Source organism: Lepidothrix coronata, unplaced genomic scaffold (assembly GCF_001604755.1).
Source record: "Lepidothrix coronata isolate B3197 unplaced genomic scaffold, Lepidothrix_coronata-1.0 Scaffold71, whole genome shotgun sequence".
Classification (NCBI taxonomy): domain Eukaryota; kingdom Metazoa; phylum Chordata; class Aves; order Passeriformes; family Pipridae; genus Lepidothrix; species Lepidothrix coronata.
In genome coordinates this window covers 2553272-2569063 of record NW_016690251.1, presented here as the reverse complement: position 1 = coordinate 2569063, position 15792 = coordinate 2553272, and the positions used below count along the sequence as shown (strand labels likewise).

Below are 15792 nucleotides of genomic sequence, written 5' to 3'. Positions count from 1 at the left end.
CCCCCGCGGCCCCGGCGGCCAATGGGAGCGGAGCGCGCGGGGCGACCCCGCCCCTCGGCCGGTGCTGACCCCGCTCGCGGGAGGGGCGAGGCCGACACGAGGAGGCCACGCCCCCGTCGACAAGACCACGCCCCCGTCGACCAGGCCACGCCCCCTGCCCCGGCCACGTCCCAGCCCCATCTCAATCCCGGCCTCGCTCGCGATCCCCTTGTCACCGGGGACCTGAGGAGCGTCTCCCGGGTCGCCCTTGAGGTGCTTGTCTCAACTCCGGGGTGTTTACTCGTATCCCATATATTGACCTTCCCAGGCGTTTCCGCGCTGCTCCAGGGGTGGGAAACCGCTAAAATTGGCACTGCGCGAGCCACGGGCGAATGAATCCCGGCATTCTCCAAGCACTGTTCCAGGAGGAGGTGCCGGTGCAGGACCACCCACTGGGGTAGCGGAGGACATCCCCCCCAAGGGGGTCTGTCTCAAGGATGATCCCTGTGGGATGCCGACCATGCCCTGCCCTTGGGGCGGCTTTCTGGGAAGATCCTGGTGCCACACTAAAGCAGGCTGCTCTGGGGGTTGTACCTGGCCAGACCCTTCTTTGGTGGATGGAGCAGACATGTTCCCGTATCCCAGAGAAAATACTAATCTTTCCCATTGTTGCTGTCCGTAGGCTGATTCTGGATTTTGTTTTTTGTCACCTGCTCTGGAGCTTTCCTAGATATCTAGGAATAGCTTATCTATTTCCTAGATAACGCTGAAATTCCCTACATGTCAGTTAACTGATAAAGCGCTTTTTGGACAACATTGTTCCCAGCTTTAGGCCAGGAAGGACCAAAGAGTCACACTCCTTGGTTCTGCAGCATGCTCCAGCTCTGCCACCCCTGTGTTATAGTCCAGATTCCCAGTGGCTGTGGCCTGTTGAACTCAACGGAGCCAGCCCCATTTACATCCCGGAGGTTCTTGCTTTTTCTCCCTTGAGAAACACAGTGGGAATACCTTTTTCAGGGTTGCTTCCTGAAGCAGAGCTGTAATGCTGCAGTATAATGCTCTCAGGAGAACTCACAGCCAAAAAAAAAGCCCAGATCACCTCTGTTCCTGTGCAGTATTTCTGTATTTGGGGTCTCTTTGATCAACGTTGCAGCAGGTCTTCCGGGTGGGCTGCACATCCCTCTGCCTCGGACGCAAGACTTTGGAGAGCTAGCTTTTTGTTGGAATTCACACAGGCAAAGCCCTTGTGAAGGAAAAGCCCTTTAAAATGCTGTTTATTGCTTATTCTCCAGGGAGCCAGTAGGGGCCGTGCTGATGCAGGCGAGTGGGAAGGCGGAAGCACACACGGATGGGTCATGATTCATCCCCAGGCTCGGCTGTTTTTAGCCGGGTTTAAATTACTCGCAAGCTGCCAGACATTGTTCTGGGAGCTGAATAGCACCCGGCTGCGGTCTCGGCCCCGGCAGGAAAGGTTCGTGTCCTGTTCCGCCCCCGATCAAACAAGTGCCAGGATGTCTACGGGAACAGCCAAAGGAGCCGCAAAATCTTTCCCCTCTCTCTCCTTGGGCTCACGCTGAGTGGGTGTCAATAAACAAGGGGGGGAATCAACTGATGGTCTAAAGGAGAGATGATTAAAAAAATTCAGGGAAATAATACCGACTTTATTCTGCTGGCATCTGGCCCTCTTTTTTAGGAACCCTGCTGAAGAGAAACTGGCTTATTTGATCTATAATACAGGGTCAGTCAAACTCCCACCCAAATTCACTCAAGGCTGGCAAAGACTAGCTTGGATATTTTCTTGCTGATTTGGGACCTCGGGATTCTTTCAGACTTCGGTTTTTGCAGACAAATGATTTCTCTGCATCTGTGGATGAAAGAATTCAGCAGTAATCCCCATACCTATGACGTGAACTAGACTTGCTTATGATGATCAGATTTGAAAGCAGTGTATTTCTGGTACATGAGAAGCTACCTTCTTGGTGGGAATATCCATGGTTTTTGTACGGAACTGGATCCATCATGAACACCAGCTGCATGTATCCAGAGTTTTAATATGCCCATAACTGGTGACCTGCTGTTATCCAGAGCTTTTGGCACATTGATTTGTTATTTCTTTCTGCCTTGAATGGTTTCAAGCTACAAGCCAGACAGCCAACACTCTGCCACGAAACCTGAAGCCTGGAGGTGCACCATATGTTCTTGCAGGGCATCTGCACTATCTTCAGCATCAAGTTTCAGTCTCGCAATGCAAATGTCTGGGATGGATGAGATGTCAGCAAATTCAGGGCTTGGACCCAACCTACTTGTTCCCAGAGCATTCAGAGCAATATTAATTCATCTTTTTACAAACTGCTCAGGAATCTGTTTGCTAACCCCTCTCTGAAAGGTGTTTGCAGGTGTTTGTCCTTCTCTTCTTGTGGTTAACAACCTTTTTCTTTTCAGGATTTCTGCATTTGGACTATTCTTGTTCTCCTCTTGATTTTCACTCTTTGGGCCACATTTCTTTGAAGTTTAACACTGGTCCAAAACTCCAGCATGGGCTTGGCTATGATTAAGCAGAACTGGTGTGGTAGTCCACACTTACACACCCTGGTACAGTATCTGCCTTATTCACAGCACGGGGCATGGACTCCTGCTTCTGACTGCCCACGGCTTCCTGCTCCTTAACCTACCATTTCCCACAAGTGTTAGTGCAGTTAATCACTCTTATCTTGACTAATTCTTTCCAGCCTCTGTTTCCCAGACTCACTCTCAATTTTTCTGACGTTGCTATGGATTTCAGCCCTACCCTTTTCCATTTTCCCAGACCTTCTCCAGGTGGGACCTGCAGATTTTCTCTGTTCCAACATTTGTGTCACTAATCAGCTACTTATGGTCCTGGACCTACAGCAGGCCCCTGTGGATTCCAGTCATTCAGCTGGACAGCTGCTCTAGTAATGTCTAAATAAGCAGGTTCAAGCTCAGCCATGTTGCTTTAGCTTCTTTTTAAAGCCATAAGAAGACTTAACAAAAGCCTACAAACTTTCCATCAGTCTTCTAGATCATCATGGCAACTATTGCACTATTACTGAATATTTCCTAAAAAAGGTAGCTGCTGCTTTTTCTTCATGATTTTGGAGAAGCCCCTAAAAATATGACGTGTAAGGCAGGATTAATGAAGAACAGGGGGAAAACTGGAGTGACATGTATTTCAGTGTCAACTTAGAAATGTAGAGCAATGAACCCCAGTGGTAGCAGCTGGGCAATTCGAGTTATTTACCACTTGGTTGCTTAGCTGGACCGAGAGGCAGGATTTAGCCCAAAAGAAAGGTCAAACAGAAGTTGCACTTCTCCTTTTTGGCCACACGATGTACCCATCACACCGTGAACAGCCTGGCCAGACCACCAGCAAGAGCTAGCAACTACAAAGGCAGGTGTTTCAGGGGTTTGTATTCCTCAAAAGCACCTCCTTCCCTCTATCCAGGCCCTTTGAAACACTCACGCAGCTGCAGCTCAGGGCTGGGTGCCGTGGTGCAGAGGGGCCTGGATGGGATGGAGTTGGTGTGGTCCAGATCCTCCACCTTTCCTCCTGGAGGAAGGTGACACCTTGCTGTGAGAGAAAGAATAGCCAGATGGTCAACAGGTCGTGGCAGCTTTTCATCAGTGTGAATTATAATGGGCAATGAATAATTGGAATTTTACTTATTAAACGTGAGATTTTACTGCTGCTTTTGGTGGGGAGTGTGAGCGATTTCTTTTTCATTCTAATTTGCCGGGATGTCTCGGGCCTTTGTCATTTGTGTGTTGTCCTGAGCAGAACCAAGAGGCTCTTCAAAACCAGAGCTGGGATCTGCAGGAACCAGTCACCAGCATAGAGATTTGCAAAATATTGGGGTTGGTACACATGAAAATCTGTGTATGTAAGCGTAAGAAGAAATAGCAGAGCAGGGAGGATAAGAATAGCTTGAATTTATAACAAACATCATTCCCACCGAAAAATTTGAGACTAAAAATTTGAGCCACTGCTAAGACCACAGCACACACAACTCATTTGAGGGAGAGCCTCCTCTCTGACAACAAGAGGATGGCAGCATTTCACATCTCCCATTCCCCCTCCTGGCAGTCAGGCAGCAGAGGACCATCAGAAAACAACTATAAACAACTATAAACAACTATAAACAACTATAAACTTTAAGATTATTAAAGAACTGTCCCAAAACTGGGAGGTTTGGTGACAGCCATCATCCCTTGTGGTCTGTGTTGCACACAAGTGATCGTGGCCAAGGCTGAACAACCACGTCCTGTTGCTTGTGTGAATGAAATCTCTGAGGGAACAAGTGCAGGCAGGTAAAATCAGCTTAAAACATAAATAAATGCCATATTTCCCTTCTGTAAGATCTCCTACAAGGATTCAGTGATACTCCCTTTAATGCTTATAATGGGGACATAGCAGAGATCTGACTTTCAAAAGATGTACATATTTTAAAGGTGACCAGTCAGTGCAGCTGTACCACACAACCTGTTCAACTCAAACCATTCATTTAGCAGCAGAACAAATTTGTATTGTCTTCCATTTAACTAACTCACAAAGCACTTTCCTATAATTATATCTATCTTAATCAAAGAAAATGAGGATTTAAGAAAAGGACTAATCTGCTCCTTGGCCATAATTGGATTTCTTCTGCAAATATTAAGTTACAACAATAGCAGCGACTTTTCTAATAAATTTACTTTTAAACGCTTTTCTTTATGTGAACTAGAGGAATGAGTGTTGCCTGCCTAGAAATCCTTAGAAGGAAGAAGTGTGGAGCATTTTCCAAGAACTCTCTTCCTCTTAAAAAAAAAAAAAAAAAAAAAAGAAATGAAATTAAGAAATTGGAAAGCAGGTGGCCAGATTTGTAGGTGAAGAAAAACAGAATAAAATCATTAAACTTCAATTAGAAAATATTCCAATTTTTATCTTTTTGTTGAAATATCATAGGAAACTTTATCTATTTATCCAAAATAATGCCTAGCAAGCACTAACAATGGCTGGGAAAGGGTTAAATGGTGACAATCAGTGACACCAGCATTCCAACAAAGGGCATGGTCTGGGAAATGGAACCAAATACCGAGTTGCACAATTCTCATTCAGGGGCATTTCCAAAGGAGTCTTTGCTTCGGCGACAGAGCCTGGTCCAGCAGGATGTCCTGCTGCCTGTGCAAGGCTGATCCAAACTAAAAGGCCAGGTCTTCTCCAAACAAAGATGGAAACATGAATTCCGTTTGGGGCGATTTTTATTTCAGATTGAGAAGCTACACAAAGAGAGAACAAATATACATTTCCATGAGAGAACGGAAAAAAGAGAGACAGTATCCCATTGCATCACCCTCCTAATACAACAAACCATCCCAGCCTGAGCCACGGGACTGTTTGCTCCCCAGGCAGGCAGGGGGGTTTTACTCCAAAAAGTATAAACTACATAATAAACATCTTTAATATCTGCCCCAGCGTCACACACCCCCAGACACAGCAATATGGTCTTTGCATATGTGCACATACGTCTGTTCTTGGTAACAGAAGGCTGATACAGAGTCACACAGATGAAACCCACAGCTTTAAAAGAGGAACAGTTACAGATGTTGACAAGGATCAACACACCCACATGGCACAAGCACTTCCTCAATGGAGTGGTTGCTCTTAAGCACTAGGTTTTAACCCGAAGGCAGATACGTTTGTATCAGTGATACTGGACTGTACTGGAGCAGATGGCAGTGGATTTCAGAGTTCCTCTGTCTTTTTACTAAAGTAATTAATCAAATGGTTTAGCATATAAAAATACAAGAATCCTCCCTCCTAATTAGAGAACTTGTGTTCTTGTAGAAATAAAAGCACACACACACATACACACCTCAGGATTGCTGTCAGAGAGCTTACAGGATAAAGAAAAGAAACCCACTCTCCTCGTCTCACACCAGGACATCATGTTCTCCCTCCTGTCTCCAGGGATAATGGAGTCTTTCAGCTTTGGTGCATAGTTATATTTGAAAGCCAAACAGCAACTTGGAATTTGTCCTGAAGGGAACCAGGACAAGGCACCTTTAAGGATAATAAGGCAGATTGCATACCTCTGCTGCAGAAGGGGACTCCACGTAGGCAGGGGTGGTCCTGCTATCCTTGAATCTAGAGGGATTAATCAAAACCTAATCAAAATCTTCACCCTCACCAAACGTGAGTGAGTCAGTCTCAGTTTGCTATAACCAAGCAGCAGTTCAGAAGCAGCAGCTCATCCCCCATGAGCAGAGGTACACTCAGCTATTTGTAGCGCTACACGTGGTCTCCATCCCCTACAGCACATGCTTTGTGGATGACCTGACATAAGTGCAGCCAGGAAAGTAACAGAGAAAGAATGGAATACTCATGGATGGCAAACATATCACCTCCACACTGGTCTTCAGGCAAGAGATGTCAACAGAGCATCTGTTGTGGGGCAGAGCAGGGAGGCAGTCAGGGCTGGGCTACCTTGGTCACAATTATTTGACTTATTAAGTGTAAAATGTCATCAATGTATTGCCTTAATGAAGTAGGGGTTTGTTCAGTCCAGATGCTCCTCTGAAGCTGAAACTACATCTTTGCCCTCTCATAAAATGATGTGAAACAGTCTTTGTCCTCACATGGGACCAGAATATCTTTCAGTTTGATCTATGTACTCTAGGAGCCTGCTGGGATCTGGGCAGACTCCAAGCAGCACAAAAGACTCTGCAGGAGGAATACAGAGAAAGCAAACTGAACAAAAGTTGAGGAAGTTTTCCTTTTGCATCAACACCAACCATCTAGAAAACACTTTTTTTCTTTTTGGAGGTACCACATCATAAGAAAACCGTGAGCATGTAAAATGCCTCTAATTATATCCAACAAGTTTTAAAAACATTCCTTTACTGCTGCTTTACCAAATATGATCATCTTAAAAGGCCCAGACCAAACCCAAACCCCTATGCTGCTAAGGAAGTACCATCTCCATCAGAAGTCCACAAGCCACTGAAAGCTCAGGAAATTACATCAGTGTACATCAGCAAAGTTCCTGGCCTGTCCTTTTTGTGGCATTCCTTCTGGTTCTTAACAAAGCTCCCATCCAAACCACTTAATATTTGCTGTACTTTTTATGGTTAAGCACAATTCTTTCTGTGGGAATGTAATCCAGGGGGATTCAGGCATGTGTAAACAGTTTCCTTGAGAGAAGATTTCCCTTAGAAATTTCTTTCTGCAGTGTGTAACTGCAATGAAGTTGCACTGACATGCCACATGCAGTTTAGTTCCAATTACTAAATACACGCTTGTCAAAGAAGGGTATTACTTTCTCAGCGCTGTTACCAGAAGGAGCAAGTGAAAGCTATCCTAAGGAACATCTAATACCGAATTTCTTGGTCTCTGTGGCTTAAAACCACACTGTTAACTTTGCATTACAACAGAGTTGGCTCAAAATTAATTTCCTCATGCTGGTTCTTGCTGGTTGCCCTGCCTGCCTTGCAAACAGCATCTGTGGCCTTGAGAGACAAGTATGAATGTTCTTGATCAGGACTTTATATAAGATGAGCTGGCCTGCTGAAATGTCCACAGTCCTCACCTCCTGCTGCCACTGAGATCAGGTTAAATCCAAATGAGATTTCATAGTTGTTAAGAATGATATATCTGCTGACACTGAGATAGAATTTGGTAAGTAACCATACTGTCAATTCTTGAATGAAAGAGGTTTTCTTTTTCCTTTTCTCTTCAAAACTCCATACTAAATCAAAAATATATATAAAACCCCAGATGTTACTTTTTTAGGGAGATGATAGTTATTAGCTAACAATGAAGCTGGCTTCAGGATTCGGGATCTGCTCCTAGCCTGCTTGGTGACTCTTCACGTGACTCAAGATGAGCATTCTTTCACCTTTTTCTGCATGCATTCACTTGTGCAGCTGTGAACTGGTGCCTGCTGGTCATAAATGCCTGTAAAGAGCCCATGCAGAGAATGAATTCCATGTTAACATTAACTTCCCAAGACAGTGCTCAGATGTGACAACGAAGAGCTACAGGAGCCAAATAAGGCTCTTGATCACTTATTGTCAGAGTTAAAATATTCAGAAGCAACTGTCTTTATGTGTTGCCCAATGTCTGGAAAAAGTTTCAGATCATTTGTCAAACCCTTTTCCCTCCTGCCAGAAGCTGAAACAGCAAGTGAACATGGCTTTCATCAATATGCTCACACAGATAACAAGTTTGTCTTTGTCCTCGGAGAATAATGGTCACCAGGCATTTCTCTGAGGAGCATTTGTCCCAGCTATCCTGCAAAGAGGAATGTGGGTCAATCCCTGATCCAGAACTGTGCTGCTATTCCTCTGGTCATGGCTAGCAGCCAGTAGCAGCTTATCAGAGCTCCACGCTGGCTCACTGCATGCTTCCCTGTTGCTCAGTGACGAGGCATTTCAGAAACATCAGCACTCATGCCTCTCCCTGCAAATCCTGGCCAGGCAGCAGGCAGGGATTTGCATTCTCTCCTACATGGCAGGCAAATGCCCGCAGTCTTTTTGCTGCTATCTATATCAAAATGCCAAGAGAAACACGCTTCCTTCAGGTCTTAACTTCTTTATCCTCCTGCTTACCCTGTCTTCTCTGATGGTCCCCCTGCAACCCCCAAGCTCTTCCTTCTTTTTCTCCACCTTTGTCACCCATATTGACAAGACAACCTGTTCTTTTAGTTGAAAAGCTTTCTTTCACTGAAACAAGACAGAAACTAAGCTGTCAAGACTCCCAATTTAGATGTTGAATCCATGGTGATGTCTGTTAATTTACCTGAGCCTAAGCTTTCATGGCACGTCAGGAGGAGATGGAAGGAGGCAGATAGAACAGGACACTGTGTTGTCCTTGACTAAGTCACATCCACTTTTTGAACTGCAGCTCACACTGACATCAGCTCCCCACTTCCCCTGAGTTAGCCCAGCAAATGCATACACAGATCTCCTTTCCATCACAGTCATTTATCCTCTAGCACACTGCAACTCTGCATACTTTCATTATTTGATTCCTTTCAGATTTTTGAAAGTTCATCATTATTTGAGATTTAGTGCTCTGTGTCTTAGGAGTGCTTTCCAAACACTGCAACTCACTATCTTCCACACTACTGCCTGTGAGATACAGGTACACCTGTAAAGCTAATTCACAGAAAAGGAGGCACAGGTATAGAATTTATGTGACCTGCTCATTCTGTGCTGTTCATCAGGATCAGTCAATACAGGCAGGTCTGTGAGTGATTATGAACTGCCAAGGCCCTGCTAAAATCAATGAAGATGTGACAATTTTCCTTTGGTGAGAGTTTGTCTTTTGGTCTTTTGACTTCATACCTGAGGCTCACTGCTCACTGCCTGTGGGGAGGTCAGGATTAAAAATGATGATTTCCAGTGGCTTTCCAGTGGCTGCAGAAACTCGCTGTGTTAGCAGAGAACCACAGTGAGGATTTAGCCCAGACTGTTGACCAATACTGCAAATCTTTGCAGAAAGAGGTGGTGGTGTTGTCCCTTTTGCAAGCTCTCGAGGACACAGCCTACAACATATGGTAGGGTGGTCAGTCACAGAGATGCCAGGGCCTCTGGCTTGGCTGAAAGAGGAACTGCTAAACACCTCAAGTTTTCATTATTCTTGCTGTAAATAAGGAGGAACCACAGAAGAATGAGTCTAAGAATGGTGACACTGGGTCACGTTCATCTCTGGCACCAGCCACAGCAAAGGCCCAGGGGAGAGTTTAGGAACAGAGCAAGCACACAAGAAACCCTCCTGTCCCTCATAGCGTCCCCCCAAACTCTTGCCACCTCCAGCTCAGCCTCTTCAGACAGTAACAGGGCTGCCCAGAAAAGACAAAGCAGAGATTGTTTCACCAACAGATTTGGTACTTTGGCTGGCTCCACATCTCTGTTATGTCCACAGAACACAGTCCCGTTCGTCACATCCCTGCAGGCGAAGCCCTGGGATTGGCCCTGGTCTGTTCTCAACACAAAAGCCATCCTGATTGCAAGAGACATCCCCAGAAGTGTTTAAAGTCCATTGCAATTACTGAATTTTGTAGTGCAATTACCAACACCAAGACTCAGTAAAAGCTCAGTTCCGAGGAATAATGGGTCTTTACTGAAAATATCCCAATGGCAGCCAAGTGCTGGCACCCTCCATTGCTCCCTACAACTTTTCAGGCATCTGTAGCCACATCTTGCAGCACAGAACAAGCACCTTTCTCAGTCTGAGAGATGGATATTGCTCTGCAGCCTCAGAGCAACTCTAAATTACGAAGGCTCACAAACCTCTGCTGAGCTACGGACAGGAGCAAGGCAGAATGCAAACTGGAGCCCTCAAAACTCTGTTCACTCTCCCATTTATTCCTGAGCCACTGAAACATAAAAAGAACATAGGGTATTCCAGGAAATGGGACGAGATCAGGCAGTGATGGATGAAGCACAGAGTGAAAAGTCAAATCCTGGAGAAGAAATAAAAGATGGTTCAAAACAGTCAAAGAAACTTCACTGAAAAAAGAGAATGCAAAAGTGGAAGAATAAATGGCATCAGAGACAAAGTGGGATTGCATATGCCAGAGGCTTGCAGAATCTTCTCTTCAATACTTAATAGAATCATAGAATATGCTGAGTTGGAAGGGACCCATCGGGATTATCAAGTACAATTCCTGGCCCTGTGCAGGACACCCCAAGAACCACACCATGTGATTTCCGTCTCTCTCTCAAAAAGCAGTTCCTGTACTAGAGGATAGGACATGAGGTGTTTGCAGCCTCCTTTTCTAAGAAGAGAATTTGTACCTTCCGTAAAAAAAACCAAAAACCAAAACCCAAACCAAAAAACTAAAATCAAATAGAAAAATTGTGTTTTCTACATGAAATTTATTTCCTCTTGAAAGAAAAAGCAACTGACTAAAGGTTTCCAATTTACAGTCACGTCAGGAGAACAGAAATATATGTCCAGCCAGGAGACGCTGGAGTTTAGTACCACACTGGCACCAGATTTGTGGAGTGCCTGGGTGAGAACAGAGCAGGTACTACCTGCATGGCCGCTGAGCACCTTCCCAGCTCACAGCCTCCTGGAAAGAGGCTGCATGGAGACCTTGCATGGCAGGTCAAGAACAGAATCTAAAATGCACATCCCTCAACAGCCCTTTGATTTTTCTCCCAGTGCCCTTACCTGAAGACCTTGACCACTTGAAGCAAATGGCAAGTCTTTTATCTCATCAGGCTTTCCATCAGGATTCACATTGTTTCAATGGCAGTCGATGGAATGTGTTACCATTTTTTACAGTCTGAGAGAGTTTAATATTGGATCTTTCACACTTGTACCGTAAGAAAAAAAATCCAGGTAGAGAATCCTAGAAGATGCATCATGGCTATCGTGAGGAATGAGAACATCACAGAAAAATAAGAAATGTAAATTCTGACACAAATGATACAAAAAATACCAAAAAAAGATGTTCTGACAAGCGGTAGTTACCCAGCATTCCTGCTTCCATGGATCCCTCTTCTTGTGCACAAACAACGAAAGAACTGGCAAATTTGTAAGTCTAAAGTAGGGCTTTTCTAAGACTACAGATTTCTGGCAGGTTAAGAGCTGAATATTCATGGTTCATATAAATCCTATAGCACCTGTTTGCAGGAGAAGGAGTGTCAGATTTCCTTCATCAAATTCCTGCTATGAGAATGATTTGACCTCCTTAAATCTGACTGCTCTAACAAGCTTTACATGGAACTAGACATTCCCATCGAAGCAAACATGGCAATCCACTAGTAGGGACTGGGAGAGATGTTCAGCAAAGACTTTGAGCTGCTGCATTGCTCTTGGAAAATACTAAGACTCTGGGGTATTTGCTTTAATCTACCATTTCCTGGGATCCTCCCACTAGACCAGGTTGCTCGAGGTCTTGTCCATCCTGGCTTTGAACACAGACTGGGGCATCCACAGCCTGTTCCAGTGTCTCACCACCCTCGCAGTAAAAAATTTCTTTCTAGTATCTAACCTAAATTTCCCCTCTTTCAGTTTGTACCCATTACTCCTTGTCCTGTCACTACAGCTCCTGACAAAGAGTCCCTCTCTGGCTTCCCAGTAGGTCCTCTTCACATACTGGAAGGTCGCTCTGAGGTCTCCACACAACCTTCCCTTCTCCAGGCTGAACAGCCCCAACTTTTTCAGCCTCTCTTCGTAGGGGAGGTGCTCCTCTGGATTTTGTGGCCCTCCTCTGGACTTGCTCCAACAGTTCCATGTCCTTCCTATGCTGGGGGCACCAGAACTGTACACAGTACTCCAGAGAGTCTCACAAGAGCAGAGGAGCTAAATGTCTACTGGGGGATAAAATGCAATTACAGAACCCAGCCCACAGGGAACAGTCACGATTTTCAGCTTCCTTGAGACATCCACATACTGCTTTAAAATCAAAGTATTTGGGGTTCCAGTGCATTTAGATTTTTCAAAGAGATACTCAGACTTAAAACTGTGCTTTTGGTTTCCTGAGATGAAAGTAGTTGGAATGATTCTAATAGGAGGAAATGCAAAGTTCCAGTGGGGTTTGATCGGCTGGGCAAAGGATGTCCCTACAGAATTGTGTTTATCTCCTTCCATTTTGAAGACGAGCCAAGGACTGACCAAATTTTGTGGACATGGTTATAAATAAACTGGTTAAAAAGAGACTCCACCTGCAGTTTCTCAGCGGGCTGACTAATCCTTTCCTACTTGGATTGTCTGTATAACTCTGCTGCACAAGATTAACCAGCCAGGCATGGTGCACTCACTGCGCTTCCCCTCAGGGGTGGCCACATCTCATCCTGCAAAACTCATTGTGTCCCTTTACCAGGGAGGATGCTTTGCAAAGGAAGGCAGCTCCTGCTATGAAATTGGAGTTGCCTCTTCCTAGTGCTGATATCTTTCCAGGATAGCTTCCCCTGAAGCAAGAGAGGAGAAAGAAAAAGGGAGACTTAGCATTACTTTATACCAAAGCTAAGTGTAAATATATACTGCTGAATTAACAGTATGGAGACTGACCATATGCAACCTCTTATTAAAGTAGCCAAGGGAAAATATCCACAAGCCCAGGCTAACTATTGGCATCCAAAATGCCAAGGTAAATCAACAGGATATTTGCAATGAGTTTGCCAGACTTTGTTCAGGTTTGGGGTGCAAATTCAGGAAGAACATTGTACAGGAAAAAAGGTGGAGTGGGAATCCAGAAGCATTTGGCACAGCCCCCAGCAAAGGTTGCCATCTGCCACTAAGCACTACCCTGGCCCAGCACCGCCCAGAATTACTAAATGTAAACTGCTGCCAGAAGAACATTTATAGCAGGACCAAACTCCAAGCAGGAACAGGTAGGCAGCTGCCCCAGCACACAGAGATCACTGAACTACTTGAGGTTATAAACTCATCTCTTCTCCTTTCAGGCCAAGACTCAGACTTGCCTGTCATCAGTTCCCACATGATGTGTGTTCAAATTTTTTCCTTCCCTGCTCAATTTTGCTGGAAGAGGGATATGACTTAATTTGTTTGGACTGACCCGTTAAATAAACATGAGCAGGACGTGGTGTGCTAGCAGAGGACCATCTGTGTTTTTATGAAGAGAGCTGACTTCTGAATTTACTGATGTTGTCACAGGCAACCCTCTTTCAGACATATTTATGCTGGAACAGACTCTACATTTCTTTCAGCCCCTGAGGGATTACTTTAACAAAATTTGTGTTTCCTCTGGATTTTTTTCCTTAACACTTGGTTAGAGGAAAGTAGAAAACCAATCCTTGATCTGCATGAAGATCTCCTATGTTTGGTCCCAAAGTTTGGGAGTTACTCACCAAAAGGCCAGAAAGCTGCTATGAGCTGCACTGCAGTGGGGAAATGGAACAAGTCCCTATAAGCTATTAATTCAGATATGAAAAAAAAAAAGAAAAAAGCTAGTTATAAAGACATATTTGACATTTTTAAGGGATCGGAGAAGAGGAGAGGAAGGGGAGTGGGAAAAAAATGTTGCTTCATATCATGACTGTAATGGTTGGTAAGGCCAGAAAACAAATTTAAGCAACATTTTCACCCACTCTGGAGTTTCTAGACTGCTTCTCCATTCAAACAGCAGCAAAATAAGCTTTCTAATTTTTCCCTACAATAAGCACATACTGGGTTTGTCTACCTCCCCCTCTCCAACCTGTATAAGCCTTTGCTAGCAGAAGTCTTGTTAAACCAGAAGTCTCAGTGGCAGTTTTCACATACATGTGTACATGTGTGTGCACGTACAACACATATACACACATGTGAACTAGCAAAATACTAGTATAAAGCGAGTGTTCCTTCTCAGCATCCCTTCCCTGCCCACCCCACCTTCCCTCCCCTTCCCCAGGCCAGCATATTTTCAAAACAGACAGGAACTGAGCGCTTCCAAGAGCCATCCAGCCCCTGGTCACACTGCAAATGTCCCGGTGTGCTGACAAGTCCCTGGGGCCACCTCTAGGACAGGTCTTGACGAACAGCCTCGAGTTCACAATACTGATTCCTTGGATTCAGGGTCTGCTGTACTGCTTGTGTTGGAGACTCGGTTTTTGTGGGTTACCAAAGGTGACGTTTCCGTTTCAGACTTGTTGTTGGCAATTGCTTCTACGGTGACTTCCTTTAGCTCCTGCTCTCTGTCTTTCTTGTCTTTTTCATTCAGGTAATTAAGGATGCCTGCTCCTAGGGCATCCCCTTCCACATTCACAACTGTGGTGGTTCGGTCCCTGGTTAAGATCAGAAACAAAAACCAAAGCAGCAGGCTTTTAGTTTAAGAGAGTTACAACACAATAAGGGGAGTTGATTCACCCCTGCTGATCCACTAACATCAGTGGAGCTGGACAAGGGAGATGTAGTGTTATCACAGGTGTTCTCCACAGAAGTACCATCACTCTTTCAGAACTAAAAATGTGCACCAGAGCTGGTTTAAGGTCAGCCAAAATTACTAGTTCTGGTCTCTCAGTGGGTTGCAGCAAAGGTACTACTCTTTCTCAGGCATCCTGCTTTCCCCAGCCCATCTCCTTCCTCCTCTCTTTCTCCAGGCCAGCATTTTTCAAATGCAAGTTCAGAGCAGGAACTGATTTTGGGCCTATCCAGAAAGTGACTCAGAGCACCCAGCTCTCTTTTTTAACCACAGCCACTTGCACCTTAATCCAAACACCTACTTACGGGGTCCTTCCAAAAGCACAGAACTAGTGTGCCAGGATGTAATAGAGGACGTTTATGGGTCATAAAGAAGAAAAATTTCTTCATGTGTCTTTTGAGATTTGTGTTTCATTCTGCAGCCTAAGTTAACATAGGTTCAACTTGTAATTGTGGTCCTCTCTGGTTATTAAACAGTTGGCATCAAAACAAGACACAGGGCTCCTCCCTCCCTCCTTCCCCCTTCTGTTACAAGACTGAGTTCCTTGACTAGAACAGTGTTGACCACAGAGGGATGCTACTACATATTTTGAAACAAAGGCAGCCACCACAACACAGGCTGAGGGCAGCCCAGAGTGAAAAGAAGGGCAAGATTTTCACTCTTGCCTCCAAGCACTTGAAAGTACAGGTGTGGAACACACAGATAGCACTGTACTTCCTTAGGAAGCCAGGATACAAATGGCTAGCCACTGCTTTGCCTTTCTCTCGTGTCCTTTGGAGGTGGTTGATCCCCAAGAGGTTACAGTACAAAATGAAGCTGTAGGAATAGGATTATGCTCCAGACCTTCTCCAGCCTCTGGAATTCAAGAGGGTCCTCAGGCATCCTAATTTCCATATCTGCTGTGGGAGCACACCATCTATACAGAGAGGATGGTGTTTCCAAA

General features: G+C 44.9%; 1 protein-coding gene across 1 annotated transcript in view; it reads right to left on the bottom strand.

Annotated features, from left to right (window-relative positions):
• Positions 1-5217: 5217 nt before the first annotated feature.
• Positions 5218-15792, bottom strand: part of SLC1A4 (solute carrier family 1 member 4) — a 35744-nt gene continuing 25169 nt past the window's right edge. Inside the window, exon 8 of the mRNA XM_017818762.1 lies at positions 5218-14712. Within this exon, the coding sequence (XP_017674251.1) occupies positions 14478-14712 (235 nt within the window). The 3' untranslated portion in view covers positions 5218-14477. The remainder of the gene's footprint in view (positions 14713-15792) is intronic.